Below are 26038 nucleotides of genomic sequence, written 5' to 3'. Positions count from 1 at the left end.
TGACGGGTGGTGGGGGCATGGAGATCGATCAGATTCCCGCCTTTGAGAAGTTCACAGTTTCAGGGGGCGGTGGATGGCGCCATGTGGATAAGAGGTGCTAACACAGAGTGGGCAGTGCTGGGTTGAAGGGAAGCACTGCACAGTGGGGGCACAGGACGTACATTACAGGCTGGTGTAGGGTGACTGTGAGGCTGGCTGTCAGAGAAGACTTTCTGGGGGAGGTGCTTGAGCTGGGCTGGAAATATCAAGTGACTTGTCCTAGGTCCCCGAGGGTAGGGGGCATCAGAGATGGGATTGATCTTGATGGCAGCACAATTTCGTCCTCTGATATGGACTCATTCCCTGTCCTTGGCCCTCTGGCCCATTCCCACCCATGATTCCCTGAGACCTTCTTCTCTTTCAAGGAGCTTATTGTCTGTTATTTTCAAATATGAGCTGGTCACTGTAGGGTGACCAAGGCCCCAGATGTTTATGCTGTTTTAGTTAGACTTGGACTCTCTTTTCCTGCTCCTTAAAGCTTGCCCAAGACCGACGGTCACAGATCCACGTGGTCTGGTCTGATGGCAAGGCATCATGGGCAAGAAGAGGGAGGTGGGGGCAGCCAGCAAACGAGTGAGAGGAGTTGCAGAGACTTCCTCGGTCGGGGGGGGGGGGGGGGGGGGGGGGGGGGGGCGGGGCCTTGATATGAGTGGTCTCCGCTGGCCGCCCAGATAATGACAGACATATTTGATATGGCTGTTGATTGTGGGAGATTACGTTCAAGGATTGATCCCCACTGGGCCTGTGCACAGGTTGGGGGAAGTGGGGAAATGTGAGGATGTAGAGAAGGCTCCTGAAGTGGGCGCTGTGCGGATGCCGTGTCTTGTCCTGCCAGCACATCTATTCAAAGGCTCTGTGCTCTTCATGGATCAGACCTCTATCACGTATAGCACTTATCTCTCTCTGTTGTGAGTTCCCATTTTCATATCGGTCTTCCCCAGGCTGTGAGCTCCTCAGAGGAAGGGACTGTGTCTGGTTAATCTTTGTGTCTCCTTCCCCTTGTGGGTTCAAATCCAGTTGGGAAATCACGAATCAAATGAGAAGCAAAGCATCAGCTTTATTGCTGACAAACACCATAGTAGAATGTAGCTGGGACTTAAGGTCGGAACGGGCTTTTTTTTAGTCTGAGATTTTTCAAACATACAGCAAAGACGAAAGAATTTTACAGTGAACACTCATATACCCACCATGTACATTCTTCCATTAACATTTTACTATGCTTGCTTTATCATATCTTATCCAAAAGGATTTTTTAACTACCCTCCTTCCCTTGGGCCAGACTGGGAGCCCATAGGCAGGTAAATTGTGTTTGCATTTCCAATAATGTCCATGTTGGACACTTAGCCAGCTGGCCAAGATCTTAAGAGTCTGAGTTCCTGGGAGCATGACCTTTAATACCTTAGTCCTGCCCTGATGGCTCAGTAGGTGTTAAGCTAGCATCTCACTTGTTAGATAAATCTCTCGTTGGGTGAGGAGAAGCCAGTTAGAGGTGGGAGGAAGGGCAAATGCTTTCTCTCCAATGTTTCTGAAAGGGCTGAAGTTCCTGTTTTGTTTTTTTTTTTTTTTTTTTTGCGTTACGCGGGCCTCTCACTGCTGTGGTCTCTCCCGTTGCGGAGCACAGGCTCCGGACGCGCAGGCTCAGCGGCCATGGCTCACGGGCCCAGCCATTCCGCGGCATGTGGGATCTTCCCGGACCGGGGCATGAACCCATGTCCCCTGCATCGGCAGGCGGACTCTCAGCCACTGCACCACCAGGGAAGCCCTGAAGTTCCTGTTTTAATATTCAAAACAGAGAGTGGGAAAATGATTCCCTTATACTCAATACCCAGCATAAAGCCTCCCACAGAATTGGCATTCAGTAATGTTTGTTGAATGAGTGAATGAGGACGCAGAAATGAATATGATGCTGTTTCAGCCATTTAAGCACCCACAGATTGCAGGAAACACAAGAAATTATAATTAATGGCAAAATGACCTATTATTTGAATCAAGGAAGGCTCCACAGGAGAGGTTACTTTTGAACTGGCTAATCTTAGGTACCTGGGAAAAGGGTGGAAGTGCCCACTGGTTAAGAGTTAATTTTAGATTAGAGAAGGAGAAAGGGCACAAGGCCTAGGGTTTGTTTCTAGACCTGCCACCTACCACTCAGGTGTCCTCAGGTCAAGTATTTTCTCTCTGGGCCTCAGTTTTCTCAGCTGTAAAATGAGGTTAGTGAATTAGCTCAACCACTTCAAACTGTAGGTCTTAAAGACCTTACGGATCCTGTGAAGGAGACTTAGGGGTTGTTAAAGAGCGATAGTGTTTCCCCTATTATACGTTTCACTAAGATATTCACCATTTTTTAAAAAAATATAACAGAGTTATTTTAGTATAGGATCTTAGTAGAATTTTAAACAGTGGGAAGAATATTTATCCTATGATTTACCTGTATAGTATAAATACATAAATAAACAAGTCATTGCCTGGGATTAATTTCCAACTGATTTTTTTTTTTTCCTTCAGTATAGTCACCATTTTTTGAGTGTTAACTCTGTGCCAAGCACTGGTTAAACCCTCTGTATGCATTGCTCATCTTACCCTCTTGGCAGCCCAAGTAATCCTTTTATCCCCACTTAGCAAAATCAAGTAACCTTGGCCAGGATCACACAAGATGGTAAGTGACCAAGCAAGGCTTCAAACCCAAGTCTGCCCCATACGTTAACCTCCAGGTTGCTACCTTCCAAAAAATAGCATGAGGAGAGCATAGGATTTTTGTTGGTGTTGTTAGTTTGTCTTTACATTTTAAAAAATCAGTTTTATTGAGATATAACTTACATGCAATAAAATTCACTGATTTTAAAATGTACAACTAGATGAGTTTTGACAAACATATACAGTTTTGTAAACACCACCACAATCCTGGTATAGATTTCCATCACCACAAAAAGTTCCCTTGGACCCCTGTTTAGTCAGTCCCCTCTCCCCATCCCTGACCCTTGGCAAACACAGATCTGCTTTCTGGCACTACAGTTTTACCATTTCTAGAATTCCACAAAAATAAAATAAAATTCCACATAAATAAAATAAAAAAAATAAAATAAAATTCCACATAAATAAAGTATGTGGTCTTATATGTCTATCTTCTTTCACTTAGCTTAATGCTTTTGAGATTCATTTATATTGTGTTATCAGTACTTCATTTCTTTTTATTGGTGAGTAGTAGCCCCTTATGTGGCTATTCCACAATTTGTTGATCCACTCACCTACCGACAGATATTTGGGACTTAAAGATTTTTGGCTATCATGAATAAAGACTGGAGTACAAGTCTTTGTGAATATCCATTTTTATTTCTCTTGGATAAATACCTAGGAGTGGGATTGGTGGGTCAAATGACATATTAGTTTTCTATTGCTGTGTAACTACATATCACAAATGTAATGGCTTAACACAACACCCATTTATTATCTGACAGTTCTCTACGTCAGAAGTCTGGGTGGGCTCGACCAGGTTCTCTGCTTAGGGTCTCACAAAGCTGAAATCAAGGTATTGGTCAGGCTGGGTGCTTATTTGGGAGAGCTGGGAAAGAATCCACTTCATCCTCCTGTTGGGGGTGGGTGGGTCTTTCAGCTCTTTAAGGCTACACACATTTTTTCTCACACAGCCCCTCCATCTTCAAACCAGCAATGCATGTTGAGTCCTTCTCACACTTCTGGACTCTCTGGTTCTTTTTCTGCTACCAGCCAGAGAAAACTCTGCTTTTAAAGCACTGGTGTAATTAGATTTGGCCCACCCAAACAATCTCCCTTTTGCCATGTAATGTAACCTAATCACGGGAATAACATCTGGGAGCAAAGGTCATGGGACCATCTTAAAATTCTGCCTACCACATATGGTAAGTGTATGTTTAACTTTATAAGAAACCATCAGACTGGGACTTCCCTGGTGGCACAGTGGTTGGGAATCCTCCTGTCAATGCAGGGGACACGGGTTTGATCCTTGGTCTGGGAAGAACCACATGCCATGGAGCAACAGAGCCTGTCACCACAGCTGCCGAGCCTGAGCTCTAGAGCCCATGAGCCACAACTACTGAGCCTGTGTGCCACAACTACTGAAGCCTGCGCGCCTAGAGCCCGTGCTCCGTAATAAGAGAAGCCACCACAATGAGAAGCCTGCGCACCACAATGAGGAGTGGCCCCTGCTCGCCGCAACTGGAGAAAGCCCGTGTGCAGCAACGACAACCGAACGCAGCCAAATAAATAAATTAATTAAAAAAAAAAAGCCATCAGACTGCCATTAGTGGCTGCACCATTTTTCCTTCCCATCAGGAGTGCATGAGAGTTCCAATTGCTTCACATTCTTGCCAACACTTGGTACTGTCAGTCAGTTTTAGCTGTTGATGAGTGTGTAGTGGTATCTCAAGGTGGTTTTAATTTGCATCTCCCTAACCCTAAGTTCTTTTCTTATGCTTATTAGAGCATAAAATTTTGTTTGATGAAAGGTTCTGCTGCTTTACAAAAAGATTTACATGCATTGGCTTAGATAAACTGTGTGGCTCTTACAGAATCTGTAATCTGTGAATCTCTTAATGGGGCCCAGGGCCCATCCTTTTCTGAAGCAAAACAGTCTCTCAAATGCAGGTAAATCATCAGTATAATAAGCACCGTGCTTTGTGTGTGTGGGTGAGAGATGAAACCAACAAACATTTCTTGATTATCTACAGAGCCACAATCCCAAATCTGAAATTCTGAAATCTAAATTGTTTTGAAAACCAAATGTTTTTTTCTTGGTTGGCACCAAAATCCACTGGTAGCAAAACCGGACGTGAACTTCTGTGGGGTTTTTGTTTTTGTTGTTTTCTTGCAGAAGGACCCTCTGTTGTCCCACGCTTGTGTTGGCTGCCTGGAGGCCTTGCTTGACTACCTGCATGCCCGGAGTCCAGACGTCGGTAGAAACCCTCCCCATTCTCTGATGTTCCCATGGGGGAGATTGGACGGGGCCAGCACCTGCCACCCTCCCACCCCAGACTCCCATCCTCTGTTCTATGATTCACACTCATTTTTTTTAGCCAAGCCATGTGGCTTGCAGGATCTCAGTTCCCCAACCAGGGATTGAGCCCAGGCCATGGCAGTGAAAGCCCAGAATCCTAACCATTAGGCCACCAGGGAGCTCCCTGATTCACACTCATTTTGTTTAATTCTTTTAACAATACTGCAAGGGCACTGCCATGCCCATCATACAGATGAGGACACCGAGGTTCAGGGAGGTTAAGCAACTTGCCCCAACCAAGGTCACATAGCTCTTAAGTGGCAGAGCTCTTCCTGTTGCCTGCCTCCCACAATAGTGGGATATGTGGTCTCCCTGTGCCAGGCAGCATGGGTGGATAGAAGCCCAGGAGAAAGAAACGCCCTGGGGTCAGCTTGTCCAATGCCCTGCCTTTGCTGAGCAACCCTTTTTTGAGCCAATAGGAGAAAGTTTTCTTTAGCAATGTTTCAAGGCCTTTAGAAAAGCAGCATTAACAACACACGGTTGACTGGTGTTTCCCATAGCACTCCATGTGGCCTCCCAGCCCTGGAATCGGTTTTTGCTATTTACCCTCCTGGATGCTGGAGAGAATTCCTTCCTCAGAGCTGAGATCTTGAGGCTCATGACCCTGGTAAGTGCAGAAAGGATGGTCCTGTGGTCTGAAGAATGCCATCCTCCAAGAAGGTAGAGGGGCTGGATGAGCCTTCACCCTACAAGAAGCCTGCCTAGGGAATTCCTCTGAATGCCCACATCTCCTCTGCCCAGACTACCCAGACATTCTTTCTCATTCACTCATGAAACATTGACCAGGCCTGCCCACCACCTGCCAGATCCTGTGCTAGGTACCAAAGATGTCAGTGAGCCAAATGTTCTTCCTTAAAGGTCCCTCAGTCTAGAGAAGGAGATAGACAAGGAAATTCATAGTTAAAATATAGTTATTAATGGAAGAGTAGAAGATAATGCTAAGTACCTAGAACACAGTAAGTGCCCACTGAATAAACAAGGCAGCAAGCCTGTGAATGATAGTAAAGTGGATCAATGAATAAATCAATGGTTGGTGTAGGAACCCAGAGAAAAGAGTAATTGCTTCTGCCAGAGCTGTGAGGGAGAAGTGAGTAAGAATATAGTAAGCACCCAGTTAATGCCTGTATTTCTTTAATAAAATGAAAACATTCAGCAGTGAAGGTAACATTTTAGCTGAGGCTTGAAGGATTAATAGGCAAAGAGAAGGAAAAGTATTGCAGGTACAGTATTGAAGTGAGAACAGCAGATATACGAGAATGTGGTGGTGTGTCTGGGTAACCACACATAGTCTAGTGTGAGGGGCAGGGTAGGAGTGGCGGGACTGAAGGGGTCAGCAGAGCAAACTCTCAGGGTCTTGCAATCCTCCTCATTACCTCACTCTCCTGTGACACAACCCCACCCCTGCCTACCAACACTGAGCTCTTGAAGGCAGAGTTCTGTGGGCTTCAGATCCATGCCCCCAGCCCAGTGCTGAGCCCAGCAGGGCACAGCAAATACCTGTGAATGAAGGAGATGCCGAATCACTACATGTTTGGGCCTTCTCTCCCTGGGCCAGTTTGTGCGGTTCCGGAGCAGCAGCATCCTCTCTCGTGAAGAGGTGGGCCATGTTCTGCAAGGCGCAGCTTTGGCTGACCTCTCTACCCTCTCCAGCACCACACTCCAGGCTCTGCGTGGCTTCTTTCTGCAGGTGGGTGGAAAGGGGATGCTATTTAGCCACTGTGAGGCCAGACCCTCTGTATCATCTTCCCTGTGGAGGTGGGGAGCTCTAGCCACAGCAGCCAGTGGGAGGTCAGGAGTGCAGGGGGTGGAGGGTAGAGAGGGCCTCTATGGAGTGGGCACTGAGAAAGCCTGTCTTCCCTACCCTCTTCTCCCCGCAGGTCCAGAGCATGGGCCTCCTGGCTGATCATAGCATGGCCCAGACCCTGCAGGCCTCCTTGGAGGGTCTTTCCCCCAGGGCCTCCACGGCCCAGCCGCCCCTACAGGACATGATGTATCCTTTCTTGCATCTGGGAGCTTTGACCTGAGCAGGGTCACCCAGGTAATGGGAAGCTATAACGTCATGCTTCAGGACAGAGAGTTGCACTGTCTACAGCCCTGTCTTCTACGGCAAGCAGGGGTCAGCGAGAAGAATTAACAGTGGTAGCAAGGACAATGACTTGCTCTGTTTATTAAGTTCCTACCGAGGGCCAGTCATGTTACATGCACTGTATCTAATCCTCACAGTAGCTACGAGTGTTAACACAGTTGTAACTTAGCTCAGAGAGGTTAAATGACGTGCCCAGAATCACACAGTGATAGCATCAGGATCTGACCCCAGACATGACCATCTCCAAAGTCATATCACCAGACTCAGAAGGGAGGTAGTCCTTCCCCAGGAGCTTTGGAGAAAGTTGCCCAAGCCCGGTTGGCATAGATGCTGCCCTAAGCACAACACAGTGGGGGAGGGTGCTGGGTGACTGGCACATCCCTGAGAAAGCCTGGGGCTGTGGGCAGTGCTCACTGGCCCTCTGAGGGGTTGTTGGGGTGCTCCAGAGACCCTGTGGTCTGGAGGTGTGTGTGTGGCCTCCCTGGCTCTCCTCCTAACCCTTTCCATGGAACGTTCCCTGATGTATAGCAACTACCCAGCCCAGGTGTTCAGGTCCCAGTTTTAGAATCCATCCCACTCTTCTCAGGTGCACCTCTGCTCTTGTCTGTTTTTGCCTTTTTGGGCCCTGGAAGTGTGGTTCTCCCATGGCTGGCCCCACCTCTCTGCTATTCTCCTCTCATGTTTGCTGCCAGCTGCCTGGGAGGAGTGGCTGTATCCCTGTCCCACATCAGAGACTGATCTCAGGACCTGAAGGCCCAGAAACAGAACTGAGACCTGGAGAAGACAAAGTCAGGGCACACTGGTTTGGGGGAAATGGATGACAACTGCAGCCGTGCATCTGGAGCCATTTACTCCATTGTTGAAATAGGAAATAGTGATATACTCACATGCCTGTGTGGGCTCTCCAAAAACATTTCCCTTTGGACTTACCTTGGCTCCCTCCAGCTGGTTCCTCAGCCAGGATGGATGGCCTCAGGGAGAGAAGGGGAGGGATTTGTTCTGCTAACACCAGCTGGTTACCTCAGTTGAAGACGTCAGTCAGGCCATCCTTGGGGCAGAAGGGGCAGAGAAAGGCCATGTGTTTGGTGCTGCTGTGGTCCAAGTGCTCTAGGAAGTACTTTACCTGCTGCTTCACCTCAGGTGAAAGTGGAGAGAGGTACAATTTCCAGGCAAGGAAGGTGAGCAGGTCAAAACCTCAGCTTTCCTAGCTGAGGGAAACTGCCCAGCTCAGCTCTTCCCTGGCTAAAGTAGGTCCCCAGTGTTCCTTTCTCTCCCGGCCCTCCTCAGAGCGTGTATTTGTGCACACACGTCTTTCAATGTCTGCCCTCCACAACTGCCCGCACGTGTTCTGAGCTCAGCTCACCAGGGCCTTTAACTCCCTTCCTGCCTGTCTGCCAGGGCCCCGGTGCCTGTACTTGGCTAGCCCTTGGGTCTGGCTGGACTGACCCTACGCAAAACTGGGCTGAACTCCATCCTAATGATAGGACAGGGAAGGACCCCACGAACTTGGGTTAGAACTTGGTGGATCCGAGGGGCGAGCAGGGTATGCCCCAACTCTGCACTGCACGTTACTTAAAAAGAAAAAAGTGTTAGCCACGACCCACTAAACTGATCTTGACAACTGCAGTTTAAAAAACACTCAGCTGGTACGGCCCTGGTGGTCCACTGTCTAAGACTCCCCGCTCCCAATGCAGGGCGCCGGGGTTTGATCCCTGGACAGGGAAGTAGATTCTCACATGCAACTAAACATCCCACGCGCCGCAGCTAAGACCCGGTGCAGCCAAATAAATATTAAAAAAAAAAAAAAACAACTCAGCTAACGAAACAGTTTCGGGGAGGGCGCTGGGGAGGCCGCCCAGCCTGCAGGGGTCAGGGCCTCATTGCTGATGCGTCCGACACACACCGCAGGCTGACTATCTCCTCCAACCACACCTCAACGCGGCTAGTGCGCAAGCCGCCACGCAGGGTGGGCGGGACCGAACTCCCAGGGACCTCGGGCAGGGCTAGCGCTGGAGCCTACTGGGCGGGGCCGGAAGTTAGGTCAAGGAGCGGCAGTCGCGGCCCGCGATCTTTGGGCGGGGGCGGCGCTTGGCAGTTCCTGCGAGGCTTCTGTGGGACACTGAGGTTCTGCGCCTCTGCCGGTCGTCTGCGGACCCTCGAGGCGAGGTGCACGCTGACTCCTGTCCGCCCGCCCACCCACCCGCCCGGCCTGGTAGGTGGGGGCGGGGGCGCCGGGCGGGCAGGCTCCCGTGGGGGGGGGGGGCGGGGGAGGGACCGAGGGCCCAGAACTGGCTGCACACGTTGGGGGTTGGGATTCGCGGACCCGGACGCCTCTTCTCATTAGAAAGACTTTCTCTTCCCGGAGCTCTAAAGGCTAGGGGCAGCGACCCTGGTCTCCGAGCCCGGGTTGCCGGCTCAGGATCCACCACCAAGCCACCTCTGCAGAATGGCCTCGGAGTCGTACGCCCAGCCGGGAAGAGCTCTGGGGACTCATGGGGCAGAGAGCGGGATTGAGAGGCGGATAAGTGGGAGTAACAGTAGAGACAGCAGGATCTGCCCCACGCAAGTCCGCTTTTTCGGCTTTCTTTTCCCACTTTTTCCTGCTTCAGTCATTACCGGCTGTCTGATTTCCCCTGACCCCAAGTTCTGCCTTAACCAGTGTTTGGTTCCCTTGAGTCTGGAGCGTGACGGTGGAAGGTAAGGGTTCTGGGTGAGCTTGAACTGTTTCTTCCCATTCTCTAGGCTTCAGTTGTCTCATCAGCGTGGGATGGGGGCGGTTCTCTGGTTGATCTGTGTGGGGTCTCACTGTCAATAATTGAGCATCTCTGGGACACACCTAGGTGTCCTAATAGAACAGTGGCCAGCTCTGAGATAGCCTGTGCTCATTAAGACTCTTGATTTAGCCTGAGAACCCATGAGTGACTTTGGGCAGTCTCCTCCTTTTTCTGTGCTTTGGTCTCCACGTTGGTAAAATTGGGCAGCTATTATCTGAGTAGAGGCTGCCTCTGACTACTGTATTTAAGATTGCACTTTGCTGACTCCCTCTTATCTTTCTGTGCTTGTTTTACAACTTCATTGGTTTCTCTTAACCCTACTAGGGATGAAAGTACCAGTGTGCAGGGAATTTTGTTTGTCACTGCCGTATTCCCGGCTCTAGAACAGTGCTTGGAACGTGACAGGTACTCAGTAGGTAATTGGGGAATATTGCCTAGATAGGAACAGGTGGTTCCTAAGAGAATAACAGCCGTCTTATCCCAAGACTGTCTTGCCTCCCTTCCCAGCCTGCACCCCTTCTTCCTTTCTGATGACAGAAGTCAGGAAAGGTGGGAAGCCCCAGAAGTTTCACATCTCTGACTGCCTGGGCCTCCTGAGAGGCCAGGATGGGGAATTGAGAGGCAATGATATTGACCAGGCCCTCCTTCCTCAGGCACAGTGCCTCACCCAGCCTTCTGTCTCTGCAACAGGGAGATGACTTCCTTATCCGCATTTTGCAGTGAGGAAGATGAAGCTCAGAGAGGCTGAGCAATTTGCCCGAGGTCCCGAAGTCAGTCAGAGCCAGAGCTCCAGTGCAGGGTTCCAGGCGTTGATCCCTGTTCTCTAAGTATCCCTGCCTTGCTGACTTTATCTTTCTCCCTCCCTCCTATCATCCCATGTCTTTATTTTGTGTCTGTTGGTCACTGGCCCTGGGCTAGGAACTGGGGATCCAGGGCTTCCCAAAGCTGGGTTCTTGGTGTTTGGAGGCTGTGTCATTATCAGGGGAAGTTGCTGTTCAACTCACTTTCTGTTTCATGTAACACCAAGCTCTGGGTCTCACCTTCTTTCTCTGGGTTACTCCCCTAGCTCCAGAGTCTTAGATATGGACCTTCTTCGGTTCCTGGCCTTCCTCTCTGTCCTGCTACTGTCTGGGACAGGAGTCACAGACACCCTGAGGACCTCCCTGGACCCGAGCCTGGAGATCTGTATCCTTTGGGATTGGAGGTGTTTTTGAGGGGTCTATAAATGAGGTTTCTCTATACCCACAACCCCTTGGGAGATTCCAAGGATGGAGCAGAACCCCCTAATAGGAACAGGGGAGAAAAAGTAAGGTGCTCTAACCAGACCTTGTTCAAGTCAGTTCTGTTCTGAACCTCAGTTTCCCCATATGTTAAATTGAGAAGGCAAGGCATATATCTCACAGCCATGAGGACTCTTGAGGATTGTACATGTGCCTCATTCTTTTTGGGTGAGACCCTGGCTGGAGACCAAGCCCTGGCATACTGGGCTGCCTACCCAAGGGCTGGGTCTTGAAAGAATAGAAACTCATAGAGAAGGGTGGGGGGCACCCCAGGCAGAGTATACAGTGTGAGCAGAGGGGTGGAGGTTCTGGGAGCAGTGAGTGGCTGTAGGAGACTGGGGAAAGACCACGGGGAGGGGAGGGCAGGAGCCAGGTCCTGAGGGTTGTATTCAGGTTGTTGGGTGTGGAATCCTCTGTGAAGTGGATGAATGATATGTTGCAGGATTCATATGCTTCTCGGAGAGTGTATTCGTTCCCTGGGGAGTCCCAGGCATGCACATCTATGCCCCTGGCAGAGACTTGCTGGCCAGGGTGGGCCCTCTCGATCGGGACCACTGGATTATCCAGGCAGGAGAACTGGTGCCAGTTCCTTAACTTAATGCTGCTCAGACAAGAAGATGTTTGAGGTGAAGCGGCGGGAGCAGCTGTTGGCGCTGAAAAACCTAGCACAGCTGAATGATGTCCACCAGCAGTACAAGATCCTTGATGTCATGCTCAAGGGGCTCTTTAAGGTGCATGCAGGCAGGGGGCAGCTCATGGCAGGCCTGGTCTTTGATCTGGACACTGATGGATGCGTAGGAGTTCCCCAAGGGGATGGTGTTCAATGAGGGGGAAGCGCATGCACAGAAGATTTTTTTTTATATATAATTAATTTATTTTATTATTTATTTATTTATTTTGGAGTATGTTGGGTCTTCGTTGCTATGCACGGTCTTTCTCTAGTTGCAGCGAGCAGGGGCTGCTCTTCATTGCAGTGCACAGGCTTCTTATTGCGGTACCTTCTCTTGTTGCAGAGCACGGGCTCTAGAGCACAGTCTTCAGTAGTTGTGGCACGCGGGCTCAGTAGTTGCGGCTCGTGGGCTCTAGAGCGCAGGCTTAGTAGTTGTGGCGCACGGGCTTAGTTGCTCCGTGGCATGTGGGATCTTCCCGGACCAGGGCTCGAACCCGTGTCCGCTGCGTTGGCAGGCAGGTTCTTAACCACTGTGCCACCAGGGAAGCCCCTCACAGAAGATTTGAAGTAGGGTTGAAGTAAATGGGGCTGGGGCTGGTCTGGGAAGACCTTTTCAAAGCCACTCAGCCCAGGTGGGGTTCCCTCAGGTGCTGGAGGACTCCCGGACAGTGCTCATTGCTGCAGATGTGCTCCCAGATGGGCCCTTCCCCCAGGACGAGAAACTGAAGGATGGTATGGTCTTCCCAATCTCTCCCTCTCCTCTTCCCCACTCCATCCTTGATCTTCTCTAGCAGCTCCTTCCCTCTTGTTCTTGTCACTCTTTTCTCTCTCTGGAAGTACCCTCTTGTGGCACCTTCCAAGGAGTCTCTTTGGGTAGTTGGGCACTTAGTATATGATTCTCCGAGTGTTTCTCGGCTCGTTTCAGAGCCAGTTTCTGTGTTCCTGACACATATATTCTGTCGTGTGGTTAGGTGTTTGAGACGGGGGAACTAGGGAGGAGGCTTTGCCCACTTCCCCTCCAGAAATCCTTGCCTTCACCACCCTGACCCTCCTGGTAGAGATGGCAAGGGTGGTTCCCATTTATAGGAGAAAGAACTGAGGCCTTTTGAAGTGACTGGCCCATGGGAGCAGTTACCTTCACTCTTTACTACTGTTCTAAAAGCTTCAACCCCCTTAAATCCTTTTTGAGACAAGGTGAGACCAACATAGATAAATAAAAGAATATTTTGAATCCCTTCATCTCCTTTTCCAAGAATTTCTCTTCAGTGGTAATTTCTCCCCATTAACTGGTTACATTCTAATAGTAGAGTTTGTTAGGTCGCACTGTCTGAGACAGGACGGAAGGAGCTTTTACGTATTGAATGTTGGGCACGTTACAAATATCTCTAATCTCCATGATAACTGAGGAAGGCACTATTCCCTCCAGTTTCCACGTGAAAGAGGACAGGCGGTTTGCCTGGCTCTTACCTGTAAACCAAGCGAACTCCTGAGTTCTTTGCGGTTCAAGATCGTTCTGAAGCCCAGGGGTCCCTGCCCCACTTGTCTCAGACCCAACCTGGCATATCTTTGTAGGAGTCTGCTTATCTCTGTGTGGCCTGGCCAGTGCTGGTGAGCGCTGCCTGGGCCTTATCTATAGGGGTCACTCAAACAGGGGCTGCCACCAGGGCTGGGCGTATAGTTACTATTCTTCATGCTAGCCTGGGTTCGGGGACCTGCCACCATAATGGACACTAAACTCAGTCTAAACTGATTTGTTGACTAGAGGAAGGATATTGGTGGGAAAACTGACCAAATTCAAATTAGGTCTGTGGGTTGATTAATAGTATTGTATCAATGTTAATTTCCTGGCTTAGATAGTTGTGCAGTGGTTATATAAGATGATAACATTAGAGGAAGGCCAGTGAAGGAATTTTGTGGTGTATTATGTAAGTCTAAAATTATTTCAAAATAAGAACTTAAGCATTTAAAATAAAATTGGGCATACGCTAAAAAGAAAACAAACCCTGATGTGTTCCCTGGCCATCCTAACAGAACTGACCCCTCACAGACACTGTAGTTGTGTTAACAAAAGGGCCCAGCTCTGGACATTAGGATACCAAGTTGGGGAGGTTAGGCCCAGCGAAGCCTCATGGGCTGCATATGCCTCCATGTGCAAAATGACACCCACCTCTCTGGTCCCCATGGCAAACTAGTTTTCTGAGCTGTGAGAAACAGGGGAAAGAGCATGTCCTTTGGAGTCAGCCCTGGGTTTGCAGCCCAGGTTTGCTACTCACGAGCCGTCAGCTTCAGTTTCCCATGTGAGAAATGGGAATAGCAGACACATCTCCTTCTAAAGGTGGTTTTGATGATTCAGTGACCTGGTAGACATAAAGCCCTTAGCATGCACTGTACATGTGGTCAGCAGCCTGTGGGCCTCAGGCACCGTTCCCCTTCTCTGATTAGTGGGCTTGTCTCTGTTCTCTGGAGGGTGCGTAGGGCTGGCCAGGAGGGCTGTAGAAGGGCATCTCCCCTGGCCACTCATCAGGGTCCTCTCACCAGCTTTCTCCCAAGTGGTGGAGAACACAGCCTTCTTCGGTGATGTGGTGCTGCGCTTCCCAAGGATCGTGCACCACTGCTTTGACCACAACTCCAACTGGAACCTCCTCATCCGCTGGGGCATCAGCTTCTGCAACCAGTCGGGCGTCTTTGACCAGGGCCCCCACTCGCCCATCCTCCGCCTGGTAAGGACTGGGGTGGAGGAGGTCCGGGAGCCCTCTGTCTGGTGGTATGCTGTGAGCCACGCATCTGCCTTTAGTGAGGCCTGAATGTCAGCCTTTGGTTGCGTTTTCTGTGATAAGCCTTGGGCCACCTTGAGGTGCCCTTTCATGGGGTTCTGTGCTGACCTGGGTCCCTAGGGGTCACCACCTGGCCCACATTTGTTCAGGCCTCGAAGGGGGTGGCCCTTGGGTGAGTAGGAGGCAGGAGAAGGCAGAGGATGACTAGCTTTTCCTCATCCGCAGATGGCCCAGGAGCTGGGAATCAGCGAGAAAGACTCTGACTTCCAGAACCCATTTAAAGTAGACCACACAGAGGTGAGCTGCTGGGACCTGTGGCCATGTCTGCTTGGCCTCTGCTGAGCCCTGGGAGGCCAGGGCCTGCAGGGGCTGGGGCACCTAGAGTGGAGTGTGAGGGCTTTGGACTTGGAGCCAGAAGTGCCTGGGTCTGGGCCTGAGTATCACTCGCTCACTGGTACCTTTGGGCAACCTGCTGGCCCTGTCTTAGCCTCAGCTCCCCGTCTGTCCATGCGGTGTGGACCTCAGCTGTGAGGGCCAGTCAGAGGCTATGAACACATCCATCCCAGTGTACGGTAGGCACTGTGCCCATCAGGCGAATGTCAGGGAAGCCATGGGAGGTCAGGCCATGCTTCTCTGCCCTTGAGCCTCTGAGCACCCAGCCAGGCTTCTGTCCCACATTCCTGCACATGTTCTCCTCCTAGGGGCTGAGGTGGGCTCTGAGAGCTGGAGGCTGCAGGGGAAGCATGACAGATACGGACACACAGTAGAGGGGAGGAAGAGATCAGAGGTGGCAGGGCAGGGCCTGAGCGGCAGGGAGGAAGGGCCAGAGCACTGTACTCCTCAAATCACAAGCTCTCCTCAGGTGTAGGGAGGGACCTCTGAAGGTTTAGGATTTTGCTGCTGTTTTATGGATGCTGACAGGTTAGAGACATCAGAGTTTATTGCAGCAAAAGCAGTTGCTGTTGGCCTGGTCATGTGGGTTTCCCGTATTCCCCAAGTCCCAGGAGGGTGACACAGAGGGGCCCAGGCAAATGCCACCCATGCAGTGGGTTTGCATCAAGTCTAGAAGCACCAAGCTTGGGAAATTCACCACCTTTATAATGAACAGAAGAAAACCAAGTCTTTGCAGGCAGACATCACCTCATCCTTCATGGTTGCTTTCTGCAAACACAACCTGAGAAATGGCCCAGGTACAGAGTGGTCTGGTGTACCAGCAAGAATGTGCAGGGCGATGGAGATCACCTCCCCACGGTCCATCCATCAGCCCTACGTGTCTTGGCTTAACTCACATTTCTACAGGAATGTCCTATTCCATGATTCATCTGATCAGTAGAGACTAGGACCACGTTTGTTCAGCTTGTCTCAGACTCCTGTCAGTAGGACTCTAAGCAGCAGGATGAGGCCACACGCAGTGTTGATCTCAACCATATGCTCCAGGGTCCTGGACTTAGCCAGCTCTGATAAGTCCTGGGGGGGCGGGGGCAGTAGGTCTTACATTCGAAAATCAGCACGCCGTCTAAGACCAATCTATCATCTGTTACCACCCATACAAGGGTTTAGACTGAGCTGCTGATCTTTGATGCCATTGCCAGTGATTATAGGGGCCAAGAGATAGACCCAAAGCAACGCTCATCCCCAGTGGAGAGGCATTCTGCGGCCCACTGTCTCCTACATGTTACCACTTGATTTGGGTCACCAGTGCATTGTTTGGCTGAGCTCTGGAGGCAGTGTTGCTGCTGAGTTGCAGCCTCGGTTGCCCTACATGGCATAACCAGGGTCACTCAGGGATCAGGAGAAGCAGATGGATTTGTATGTCAGATTGAAACAAGGTTGTTCTGGTCTGTGTGTCTACACAGGGTTACTTTGGGAGCTGCCTTGGATGGTATCAGACACAGCAGAATAGTTCAGGACTGACTGCGTCTATGTGAATTTTCCCATCACGTGGTTGAGAATGACACACTGGACAGCTGGTCTGACTCTCAACTGCAGCTGCCGCTTGGCTTGGGTGGACCCTGGGATTGTTTTGCCAGGCGGCAGTGCTGGATCTAAAGGACAAAGAGGATTAATTGTTCCACACACCTCCTGGGATCTAAGGCACTCCCTCCCCAGATTATTGGTACAAAATCAACATGTCACATCCCAGGACCTATAATTTCACTTTTCTCCAATTATTCCCTACTTTCACCTAGACTTTTTGTTCAGAAGGGTCATATGTGAGTGGGACAAGGGCATTTTTGCAAGATTTCTACAGACACATATCTCCCATCTTGGCCCACATGGGCCACTACAGGGAGACGTGGCAAGGAGCGTACTGAACCAAGTGGTCATTATTCTTTTTTTTTTGGCCGTGCCACGCAGCATTCAGGATCTTAGTTCTCCAACCAGGGATCGAACCCGTGCCCCCTGCAGTGGAAGCGTGGAGTCTTAACCACTGGACCGCCAGGGAAAGTCCCTCAAGTGGTCATTATTCTAACGATCTTGGGCCATACTGTTCCAACCAGGGACTCTAGGTAGCTGAACCAGAAATACGGAGTCCTCTGCTTTGTGTCAGTCCATGGTGGTGAGAGTATTGCCACACTTAGTACAATGATGCATGTAGGTGGCAGTGCCAGTCAACTGGGCTGTGTAGGCTTGATCAGCCTTTTGATTCTGGTTGGTCTCATCAGAGAATTGGCTATGAGCATCTAAGCGAGTGGCCCAGACTGCCCCATTGTCAACCACAGTTTGTTTCCACAGTTCATGGCCCCCAGGAGGGATGGCCATCTTTGATCTGCCAGTTTGTAGCCTGCTCATTTGGCAGACCAGATGGCTAGGACACTGACAACAGTCAGTAAGAATACAGCATGCCTGGTCATTAGGAATATTGTCTAGGCAAGAGTGACGGCTTTTAATTCAGATTGTTGTCTTACTAGCCTTTATGGCAGTTGGTCTTCCAGTGTCATCCCTGGGGCCAGATGGCTGCTGCTGCCCGTGGTCACCTGTGCCGAGGGTTCCCAAAGCCGCCCCAAGGTTGATGACTCGCTAGGAGGACTCACAGGACTCAGTGTGTACGTGTACTCGAGGCTATGATTTATTACAGTGAAAGGATCCACAGTAGAATCAGCAAAGGGAAAATGCTTCTTGGGTGAAGTCTAAGGGAAACCAGATACAAGCTTCCACGAGTCTCTCCCAGTGAAGTCACACAGGACACAATTTATTCCCCCAGCAACAGGTTATAAAAATACGTGTGAAAAGTTGTCTATCAGGAGAGCCTGTTAAAGACTCAGTGCCCAGAGTTTTTACTGGGAACTGGTCACGTAGGCACCCTCTGCCTAGCACATACCAAATTCCAGACTCCAGAAGGAAAGTGGGTGTTTAGCATAAACCACATTTTTGCACAGTTTAGGTGCAGTGAGCCACTCTTATCAGTTAGGGTGATGGGAATCCCTCCCAGTAAACCAAGTTCCCAGACACCAGCCAAGGACCAACCTTGGAAGCAAGGCTTCTAAAAGATAGCAGTGAGGCCAGCTATGTTAACTCTTCTGCACAGCACCATTAGCTCTTCATTTAGGTGAACAATCAGAGGACAGACCTGACTATTCAGAGGAACCTCTGACTCGAGGGCCCTGTTGAACTAGTGGCTTTGCTTCAGGTGACGGAGTGGGGGATATGGTTTTCCACACTAGCGTAGCTGCCTCCCCTTCATGTAAAACCAAGATGACACATCCTTCAAGGTTGCTTGCTGCAGTCACAACCCTGATAAATGGCCTGGGTAAGAACAGTCAGGACTGGGTTCTTGGTTACACGGCAAGAACATGCAGGGATGCTCAAGGCCATGGCAGATTGCCTTTCCCAATGAGGGGGCTCCCGTGGAGATGCTTTTTTTGCTGTGTCACTGGCTCTTCTTGCCCTGCAGATCATGAATGCCTCTCACACACGAGGAGGGTGAGAGCATGGGGCACTGAGAGAATGGGCTCCAGGGTAGATGTAATTTAGCTTCATCATAATGTGCTCTGCTTGGGCATACCTCAGAAGCAACATACTTTCCTTTTATTGGCTGGGGACGGTCCCAAGATTTTACTCAACTTTTTGGTATCCCGTGTGGACCTGTCCACCAGCAACAGTCCAGGTTTGCTCCGCTCACCTTGGGCATTCTCTCCATACCAGTGGGTGTTCCGGGAGTCCCCTCCTACTACATACCCATCACTAGAGCTAACTTGTATCAGGCTTCGTGCTGGCCACTGTCCCAGTCCAGAGGGAGCTGGCCCTCTCCCTGCTCTGAAGATGCTCACCGTCTGTTGGGGAAGGTAGCAGAGAAACACAGTCCCAATCTAGCATGATCTCTGTACCAGTGCAAGAGGGAAGGACCCATGCGAGGGAGCCTATGGAAGTAGGGGGTGGAGGCTCTGGCATAAGTAAGAAGTGCGGGGTTGACCAGCTCAGGGAAGATCTTCCCAGGCAGAGGGACCAGCTTGCACAAAGGCTCAGAGGCATAGCACATGCATTTGTTCAACGTTTAGTGAGTATCTACTGAATCCCAGCCACTAGAGAAGCGTTCTAGCTCTGCCCTCCTGGGAATGGCATTCTAGTTGTAGGAGATAGACAGTCAATAAAAAATATATGATAGGTGGTGATAAGGGCTACGGAGAAAAACAGAGGAACGTGGTTAAGGAATTCCAGGGGTAACACGGGAGTACAGTTGCTATTTCACATGACTTGGACACAGAAGGTTCTTACTGCAAAGACGTGAAACAGCAAGGGAGCCAGCTCTGTCTCTGGGGAAGAACATTCCAGGCTGAAGGAGCAGCAAGTGCAAAGGCCCTGAATTGGAAGCATATTTGGAAGGGTGGGGAGTGTGAGAGGGGGTGAGGTCAGAGTTGTAGGCCAGAGCACAGGACCCTTGCATGTCTTCTCAAGGGCTTTGGCTCCAAGACACATAGGAGCAGGGTGAGGGTCTCTGACTTATCCTTTTAAAGGATCAGCCTGGCTGCTGTGTGGAGAATAGTGAGGGGGACCAGGGAGGAGACGGATACTGGTAAGGAGGATGCTGTGCTTGTCTATTTGGGAATTAATGGTGGCTTGAACCAGGGTGACAACAATGGTGCTGGCGAGGAATGGTCAGATTTTGGTTGTTTTGAAGGCAGAGCCAATAAAATTCACTGAGGAAGCAGATCTGGAGTGAAAGAGCTGCATTAAGGATGACTCGACGATTTTTTACCTGAGTGTGTGGAAGAATGGGACTGCCATTTCTAAAATGGGCAGACTGGTGGGACAAGGTCGAGGGCTGGATCGGGGATCAAGGCGTCGTTTCTGGACCTGATGGGCATCTGAATGAAGATGTCAAGGAGGCGACTGGGTATATGACTGGGTTTCAGGGGAGAGCTTAAAGCTAGAGCTGCAAATGTGAGAGTAGCAGGGGGGCAGGGCAGGTATAGCAGTGGTCTGAGGCCTGAGGCCTGAGATGTGCCTGCACTTAGAGACGGGAGAATGAGGAGGAACTCGCAGAGCACCCCAAGACGGATCAGTCAGTGCTAGGGTAGCAAACCCAAGAGGGAATAATTTCCCAGAGGCCGTGTGAGGAAAGTGACAAGAAGGAGGAAGTGATCTTCCTGTCAGATGCTGCTGGAGGGTCAAGGAAGATGAGGCTGAGAATCAGCCACTGGATTTAGCAGCATGGAGACATGCCATCAGAGATCTCAGTAAAAGCTGTTTTGGTTGAGTGGTGGGGACAAAAGACTGAGTTTGGAGAAAATGAGAGGAAAGGAAGTGGACGCATCCCATCAAGTACGGGTGACGCTTTTGAAGAGTTTTTCTTTTTTTTTTATGTTTCAGGTGTACAGCATAGTGATTCAGTTTTTTTTTTTTAATTAATTTATTTTTATTTTTGGTTGTGTTGGGTCTTTGTTGCTGCATGCAGGCTTTCTCTAGTTGTGGCGAGCAGGGGCTACGCTTGGTTGCGGTGCGCAGGCTTCTCACGGTGGTGGCTTCTCTTGTTGCGGAGCACGGGCTCTAGGCATGCGGGCTTCAGTAGTTGTGGCTCGCGGGCTCTAGAGCACAGGCTCAGTAGTTGTGGCGCACGGGCTTAGTTGTTCCGTGGCATGTGGGATCTTCCCGGACCAGAGCTCGAATCTGCGTCCCCTGCATTGGCAGGTGGATTCTTAACCACTGCGCCACCAGGGAAGCCTGTGATGCCGTATTTTTACAGACTATACTCCATTAAAAGTTATTACAAGATGATGGCTATAATTCCCGATGTTGTACAGTATATCCTTGTTGCTTATGATAAAGGTTTTGTTTTCAAGGGGAGCAGATCAACGGGAGACTAGCTGGAGGAGGGTGTGGGTTCCAGGGTAAAGTTTAGTGTGATGGGAGAGACTACAGCACGTTTGCATGTTGATGGGACCCCCCAACCTATTAGGGAGGAAGAACCGATGGTGCAGGGGTAGGAGAGTTGCTGGAGCCTCATCCCTGAGGAAGGGAGGGAGGGGGGAGAGGAGAGCTGGTGCCCGGCGGTGGGGGGGGGGGGGGGGGCGTGGCCTAGCCTGGAAGAGCAGTGTGGGCACAGCAGCAAGTGGGTTGGTGGGTATGGTGGTGGGAGCTTGCGGAAGTTGTCTTCTGAGTGTTTCCATTCTCTTTGGAACAGGAAGCAAGGTCATGGGCTGCGAGTGAGGAGGGGAGGAGTGATGGAGGTTCTAGGAGAAGGTGTGTCTAGGAGAGCAGGAGAGTGAGTAGACCAGGGAAACATTCTGGATTGTCAGGCAGCACGAAGGGTCCGCTCGAGGTTAGCATCAGAACTTAAAGTAGGCATTAGCCAGATCTAGCGGGGAGGAGATCCAGGAAAGGGATAGGCATTGTTTCTCTTCTGATCCACCTAGCTGGGGCTGGTGGGGCCAGGATCTCTTGACTTGTCCTTCCCCAAGCCGGAGCCAAGAGTGTGGAGTCCTCTGTGGCTTGAGGGGTCTCCCAGCTCCTCCTTCCTCCCAAGAGGATCAGAATTAACTTGTAGGGATAGGAGGCAGAGTGTGATAAGGAAAGCACTGGTCAGGGAAGTGGGAGGCCTGGGGGCTAGCCCCAGTTGGGACTAGCTGTGTGACTTGAGCAGATCACTTACCCTCTCTGGGCTGCACTTCTCTGGCTTCATCCCATCTTCCAGACTTGTGGTTCAGTCTAACATGGTAGGTGGATTACTCCACAAGGTGGAGCTCCTAATTTGTTTTTAACATCTACCTTGATCAGACACTTATCAGATTTATCGTATGAACAAATAAAATGGGTGTATCTCACAACAAGGTTACCTGAGTTTTGGGTACTATCGTATCTCATATTCTAACGTTATTCATTCATTCATTTAAAAAATACATGCTAAGTGCCATCTATAAGCCCAGCAGGCCCTGCACTGGGGGCTTGTGGCTCAGTGAGCAGCATCCGACACAATCTGCCTGTCCTCGTGGAGAGTGTGGTCCAGTGGGGGCAACAGGCACGAAGCAGGTGGTCACAGAGGCAGCTGGTGGCAGGGGAGAAGCACTGAGAAGGAAACAGAGGAGGCAGCCCCAGCCGGGAGCCAGGGCAGGTCCCCAAGGACGGTGACAGCTGAGCTGGAGCTAATGTGGCAGAGGGGGTGGGGGCTGGGAAGAGCCACAGCACGTGCAGAGGCCTGGAAATGGGAGTGAAGGAGCCCAGGGACCAGAAGTGAGGGAGGAGGAGAGGGGGGCAGGGTGGACCTGCAGATGCAGCTGTGTGAAACCTTGTCCTGAGAGTAATGGAGAGTCGTGGAAGGGTTTAAGCAGGAGTCAGACTTACATTTTGAAAGTAGCTAACTGCAGTGAGGAGAATGGCTTAAGAGGGGCCAAAGAGGGTGTGGAGAGACTGGGAGATGCCCAGATTTATCAGGAGGGCGGTGGGGGAGGTGATGGGGATAGCAGTAGGATAGGCGAGACAGAGAGAAGTAGATGGGTTTGAGACTTAGGGGGTAAAATGGGCCAGGCCTTGGCAATGGACTGTGAGGGGTAGGGGTGGGGGTGGGGGCAATGCTTGGTCTCTGCCCTGCTTGCCTCGACTGGGTTGTGGGGCACTGCTGTTCATGAGGACAGAGACTCTGGAAGGGGACTGGGTTTTGGGGAGATGGAGCCATGCTGGGCTTGGGGCACGTTTGCACATTAGTGGAGGTGTCAGACAGGCATTTAGATAGGGAGATGCACATTTGAGTGGTAACTGACCATAGAGGTGGAACGGAAGCCCTGTGGTCAGATGAGCCAGTCTGGAGAGTGGGGGAAGAAGAGCAGAGGGCCTGGGGATGACCCCGGCTGAAGTCCTCATCCTCCTGCCCAGCTCGCCCTGTGTTCCCATCTCCTCACTGGGTACCACCGTGCATCCACTGTGGAAGCCACGAGTCTGGGCACCACTGTTGTCGTCTTTCCACCTCTTTCAGGCTCTGCCGGTTTAACCTCTGGCCCACCTGCTTCCCGTACACTCCCTTGCCTAGACGTTGCAACTTGTTCGCAAGTGGCAGGACCCCTGTTGTCTTACTCTTGCCGGCTGCCATCTCTTCCTCGGGGTTCTGGGAGTCTGTGGTGGTCTTCGGCACTCAGCCCCTTCACCCTGAGTGGAGTCTTTCTGTTGTTTCTCAGATGCGCCATGTAGGTTCAGCACCTGTCCCTCTGCCTGGAATGTACTCGTCCCTCGTCCTGTTTGCTTGGCAAGCTCCTGCTTATCTTCCAAGACCCACTCAGCAGTTTCCCCAAGCCCATTTAACTATCTCCATGTCTGCGGGCTGCCCGAGGGCAGGGCCTGTGTCTCAGTGACCTTCCTGTCCCCACAGCAGCCTAGCTCAGAGGGAACTCTTTGCTGCCAGCAGACTTAATCAGACCACTCTGTTCTTCCCCTCAGTTCAGCACCAGCACTGACCCTTTCCAGAAGGCCCTGAGAGGAGAGGAGAAACGCCGGAAGAAAGAGGAGAAGCGGAAAGAGATCCGAAAAGGCCCTCGGATCTCAAGATCCCAGTCCGAGTTATAGCCCTGGAGCAGCCCAGGGCTCAGGGGGCCAGGAGGAGGCCAGTCGGGAGGAAGAGGAGAATGCAGCGGTATGACTGGTGGTGAGAGCTGGCCCCTGTGAGAGGGGAGGCCGAGTTTGCTCAGACCCCTGGAGCTGGCTCTGAGCCCCAGCTGAAGGGACTGGGCCGCAGAGGGCTGCATTTCTCCCCAGGGACCTTCCTGGAGGGGTGCCAAGGGAGCCTTCAGAGGGCGCTGCAGACCTAACCCGGTAGAGACGCTGGGGGGAGCAGGAGGGATCCTGGGCTGGACTCTCCCGCTGGGTTAGGACCGCTGGCCGGCTGGCTGCTGCCCTTCCTGGCGAGGCAGCAGAGCTAGGCTCTGAGCCATGTGTGGAGGTGTCATGCCTGCTGCTGGCCCCACTGTGTCACCGAGTTGCCTGGCACAGTTGTCCCCTGCAGAGACAATAAAAGCCAGCAAATGCTCTGGGCTAGCAGGTTGGTTTGGGCCCCAGGGAGCCTCTCCATGGGGCAGGTGAGAGGGGCCTGGGTCAGGGGATAGGGGGCCCTCAGATGTAGAGACCACCTTAGAGGATATTCCTCCTCCTCAGAGGAGCCTCAAGCCCTGGCGGGGCAGCAAAGCAGGGGCTTGGCTTTGACCTCCAGTTCCCTTCTCAGCACTGTCATGGACAAGGGATCAGTGTTGAGAAGGGACCAGAAGTATCCTGGGAGGGTGTTTAGCCCAAGACAGCCTTGGAGCAGCGTGATCTCTGTCCTCAGGTATCCAGGGAAGTCATTGAGCAGGCTCGGGGAAGAATCAACTTGTCCTCTCTGGCAGCGCAGGGAGACCATAGCCTGCGGGTGGGGGCTCTTGGGGGACAGGCTGCAGCTCTGCAGGAGGCTGTGCTTTGTAATGGTAGGGCTACTCCAAGCTGGATTGATCAGATAGCAAGCTCCCTGTGTCAGGAGGTGTGTAAGAAAAGACCAGGGCCATGGAGCAGGGAAGCTGCAGAGGGAGTTAGGCCCTGAGTGGGCTGCCGCCCTTGTCATATCCCTTCCAGGCAGAGAAGGGAGGGGCTCTGGGGGGAATTCTAGCTCTGTCTCTTTGACTTTGCCAAGCCAGGGGAGAGACACACAACTATCCCCAACCCTCTACCACTAACAGTGCCCAAGGGAGACCCAGGGTCTTAGCCCATCAGACTTGCGGAGTGACCCTGGCCCACCCCTTACCTGTGCTGTGGCTTCATTGGTGTAATGAATTTGATAATGTCTGAACCGTCTGGCCAGCCCTAAACTGCTTCTCTGAGGTTGGGGCCTGGCTTCTCAGTGACAAGAGCCCTTCTCTGATGGTTCTTTGGTCATCCCGTAGATTTGCTGAGCACCCACTATATGCACAGCCAAAGAGAGGAGCCCAGTCTTAACTTGTGTTCACCTCTGTCCCATTTAGCATCTTTATCCTCCTGGGTTCTTCCTTCTATACCTTCACTTCTCACCATCTTGGTTGATCCCTTCCTCTCCACCCTCCAGTGGGCCCAAGTTTTCCCATCTGACACCTTCAAAGGTACAAACAGAACCACTCTGCTCTCTTCCCCGGGCAGCTCCAGCTGGGAGCTATGGGAACAGCTGCAGAGTGGGAGGCACTGTGCCCATTTACCTGATCTCCTGGTACTCAGGTAGCCCTCTGCAGAGGGTTACTGAGGCTCTGGGATGGGAAGGCATTGGACCAAAGTGAAAGTGAGTCATATGGTATGCCAGCAGACAGTCACCCCCCACTGTGGGGAGCCCTGTGAGAGCCACTGAATGGTGGAGTTGCAGGTGGCACTGTCCAGCTCAGTGCCTAGTCCAGAGCAGGGCAGCAGGGTTTAGTTTTCTGTTTCAGGGTGAGACTAGTATAATCTATACCAACCCTCCTGCATGTAAACAATGAAAAGGACTTTCTTGTCTTTTTTCCCCCCAAATAAGGTACTTTATTTATTATGTTATATATGTTAATTATCAAAAGTAATTTAAGTAATACTGAAATACCAAGAAAAAAGTAAAATTCACCCTAAATCCCACCATTCCCATAACCATCACTGACACTCAGCTCTTGGGCCTTCCATCCTTTTTGTCCTTCATGTGATACACAGATCACGTGTAACTTCAGTTACAGTAGCTACCTTGTATGGGCACTGTGTGTCAGGACTTATTCCAAGTGCTGGCTTGCATCAGCTCCTTCTGCCTCAGGGCCTGTGTGTGTGTTGTGTGTTCCCCTAGCTATGCCAGATGCAGTTCCCTCCTCATAATTTTAGGTTTTGTCTTAAATATCAGTGCCTGTTTTCTTCATCAGACTGGAAGCTCTCAGAGGGCAGGAACTGTCTCTCTGCCTGCCACAGAAATGTTCAATAAATATTGTCAAATGAGTGTACAGATGATCTCACTTAA

At 51.1% G+C, this 26038-nt stretch overlaps 2 protein-coding genes and 1 long non-coding RNA gene across 4 annotated transcripts in view; 2 read left to right on the top strand and 1 right to left on the bottom strand.

Annotated features, from left to right (window-relative positions):
• The window catches only part of MEI1 (meiotic double-stranded break formation protein 1), a 67169-nt gene extending 56059 nt beyond the window's left edge, over positions 1-11110 (top strand). Inside the window, exons 27-32 of the mRNA XM_019944141.3 lie at positions 4883-4964; positions 5566-5672; positions 6621-6752; positions 6943-7055; positions 7844-9363; positions 9761-11110. Coding sequence (XP_019799700.1) covers positions 4883-4964; positions 5566-5672; positions 6621-6752; positions 6943-7055; positions 7844-7889 — 480 coding nt within the window. The 3' untranslated portion in view covers positions 7890-9363; positions 9761-11110. The remainder of the gene's footprint in view (positions 1-4882; positions 4965-5565; positions 5673-6620; positions 6753-6942; positions 7056-7843; positions 9364-9760) is intronic.
• LOC141275808 (uncharacterized) lies at positions 1586-8194 on the bottom strand. The gene is made up of 3 exons (XR_012324160.1): positions 8082-8194; positions 6563-6746; positions 1586-1810 (listed from the first exon to the last, which is right to left on the bottom strand). It is a non-coding gene; the product is annotated as an uncharacterized lncRNA (long non-coding RNA).
• On the top strand, positions 9236-26021 carry CCDC134 (coiled-coil domain containing 134). 2 transcript variants are annotated; one of them, XM_019944181.3, is made up of 7 exons: positions 9236-9363; positions 10992-11110; positions 11815-11936; positions 12523-12607; positions 14414-14595; positions 14875-14946; positions 23515-26021. In XM_019944181.3, exons 2-7 carry the CDS (start codon positions 11008-11010, stop codon positions 23638-23640), a joined length of 690 nt encoding a protein of 229 aa, XP_019799740.1. In that variant the 5' UTR covers positions 9236-9363; positions 10992-11007; the 3' UTR covers positions 23641-26021. The 2 variants fall into 2 exon arrangements, with proteins under 2 accessions (XP_019799740.1, XP_019799724.1); XM_019944165.3 differs by lacking the exon at positions 9236-9363 and adding an exon at positions 9464-9848.
• The last annotated feature ends 17 nt before the right edge of the window (positions 26022-26038 follow it).

The sequence above is a fragment of the Tursiops truncatus genome, chromosome 11 (genome assembly GCF_011762595.2).
Source record: "Tursiops truncatus isolate mTurTru1 chromosome 11, mTurTru1.mat.Y, whole genome shotgun sequence".
Lineage (NCBI taxonomy): Eukaryota > Metazoa > Chordata > Mammalia > Artiodactyla > Delphinidae > Tursiops > Tursiops truncatus.
Note: the sequence above shows the minus strand (reverse complement) of the source record. Positions and strands in the feature narration are given on the sequence as shown.

Excerpts from the sequence above, each read along its gene's own strand:
- CCDC134 (XM_019944165.3), top strand. The coding sequence starts at position 9,598 with ATGGCCTCGGAGTCGTACGCCCAGCCGGGAAGAGCTCTGGGGACTCAT. Across the intron at positions 11,937-12,522 it reads TGCTCAAGGGGCTCTTTAAG|GTGCTGGAGGACTCCCGGAC; the intron begins GTGCATGCAGGC and ends GGGTTCCCTCAG. Across the intron at positions 14,947-23,514 it reads TTAAAGTAGACCACACAGAG|TTCAGCACCAGCACTGACCC; the intron begins GTGAGCTGCTGG and ends TCTTCCCCTCAG.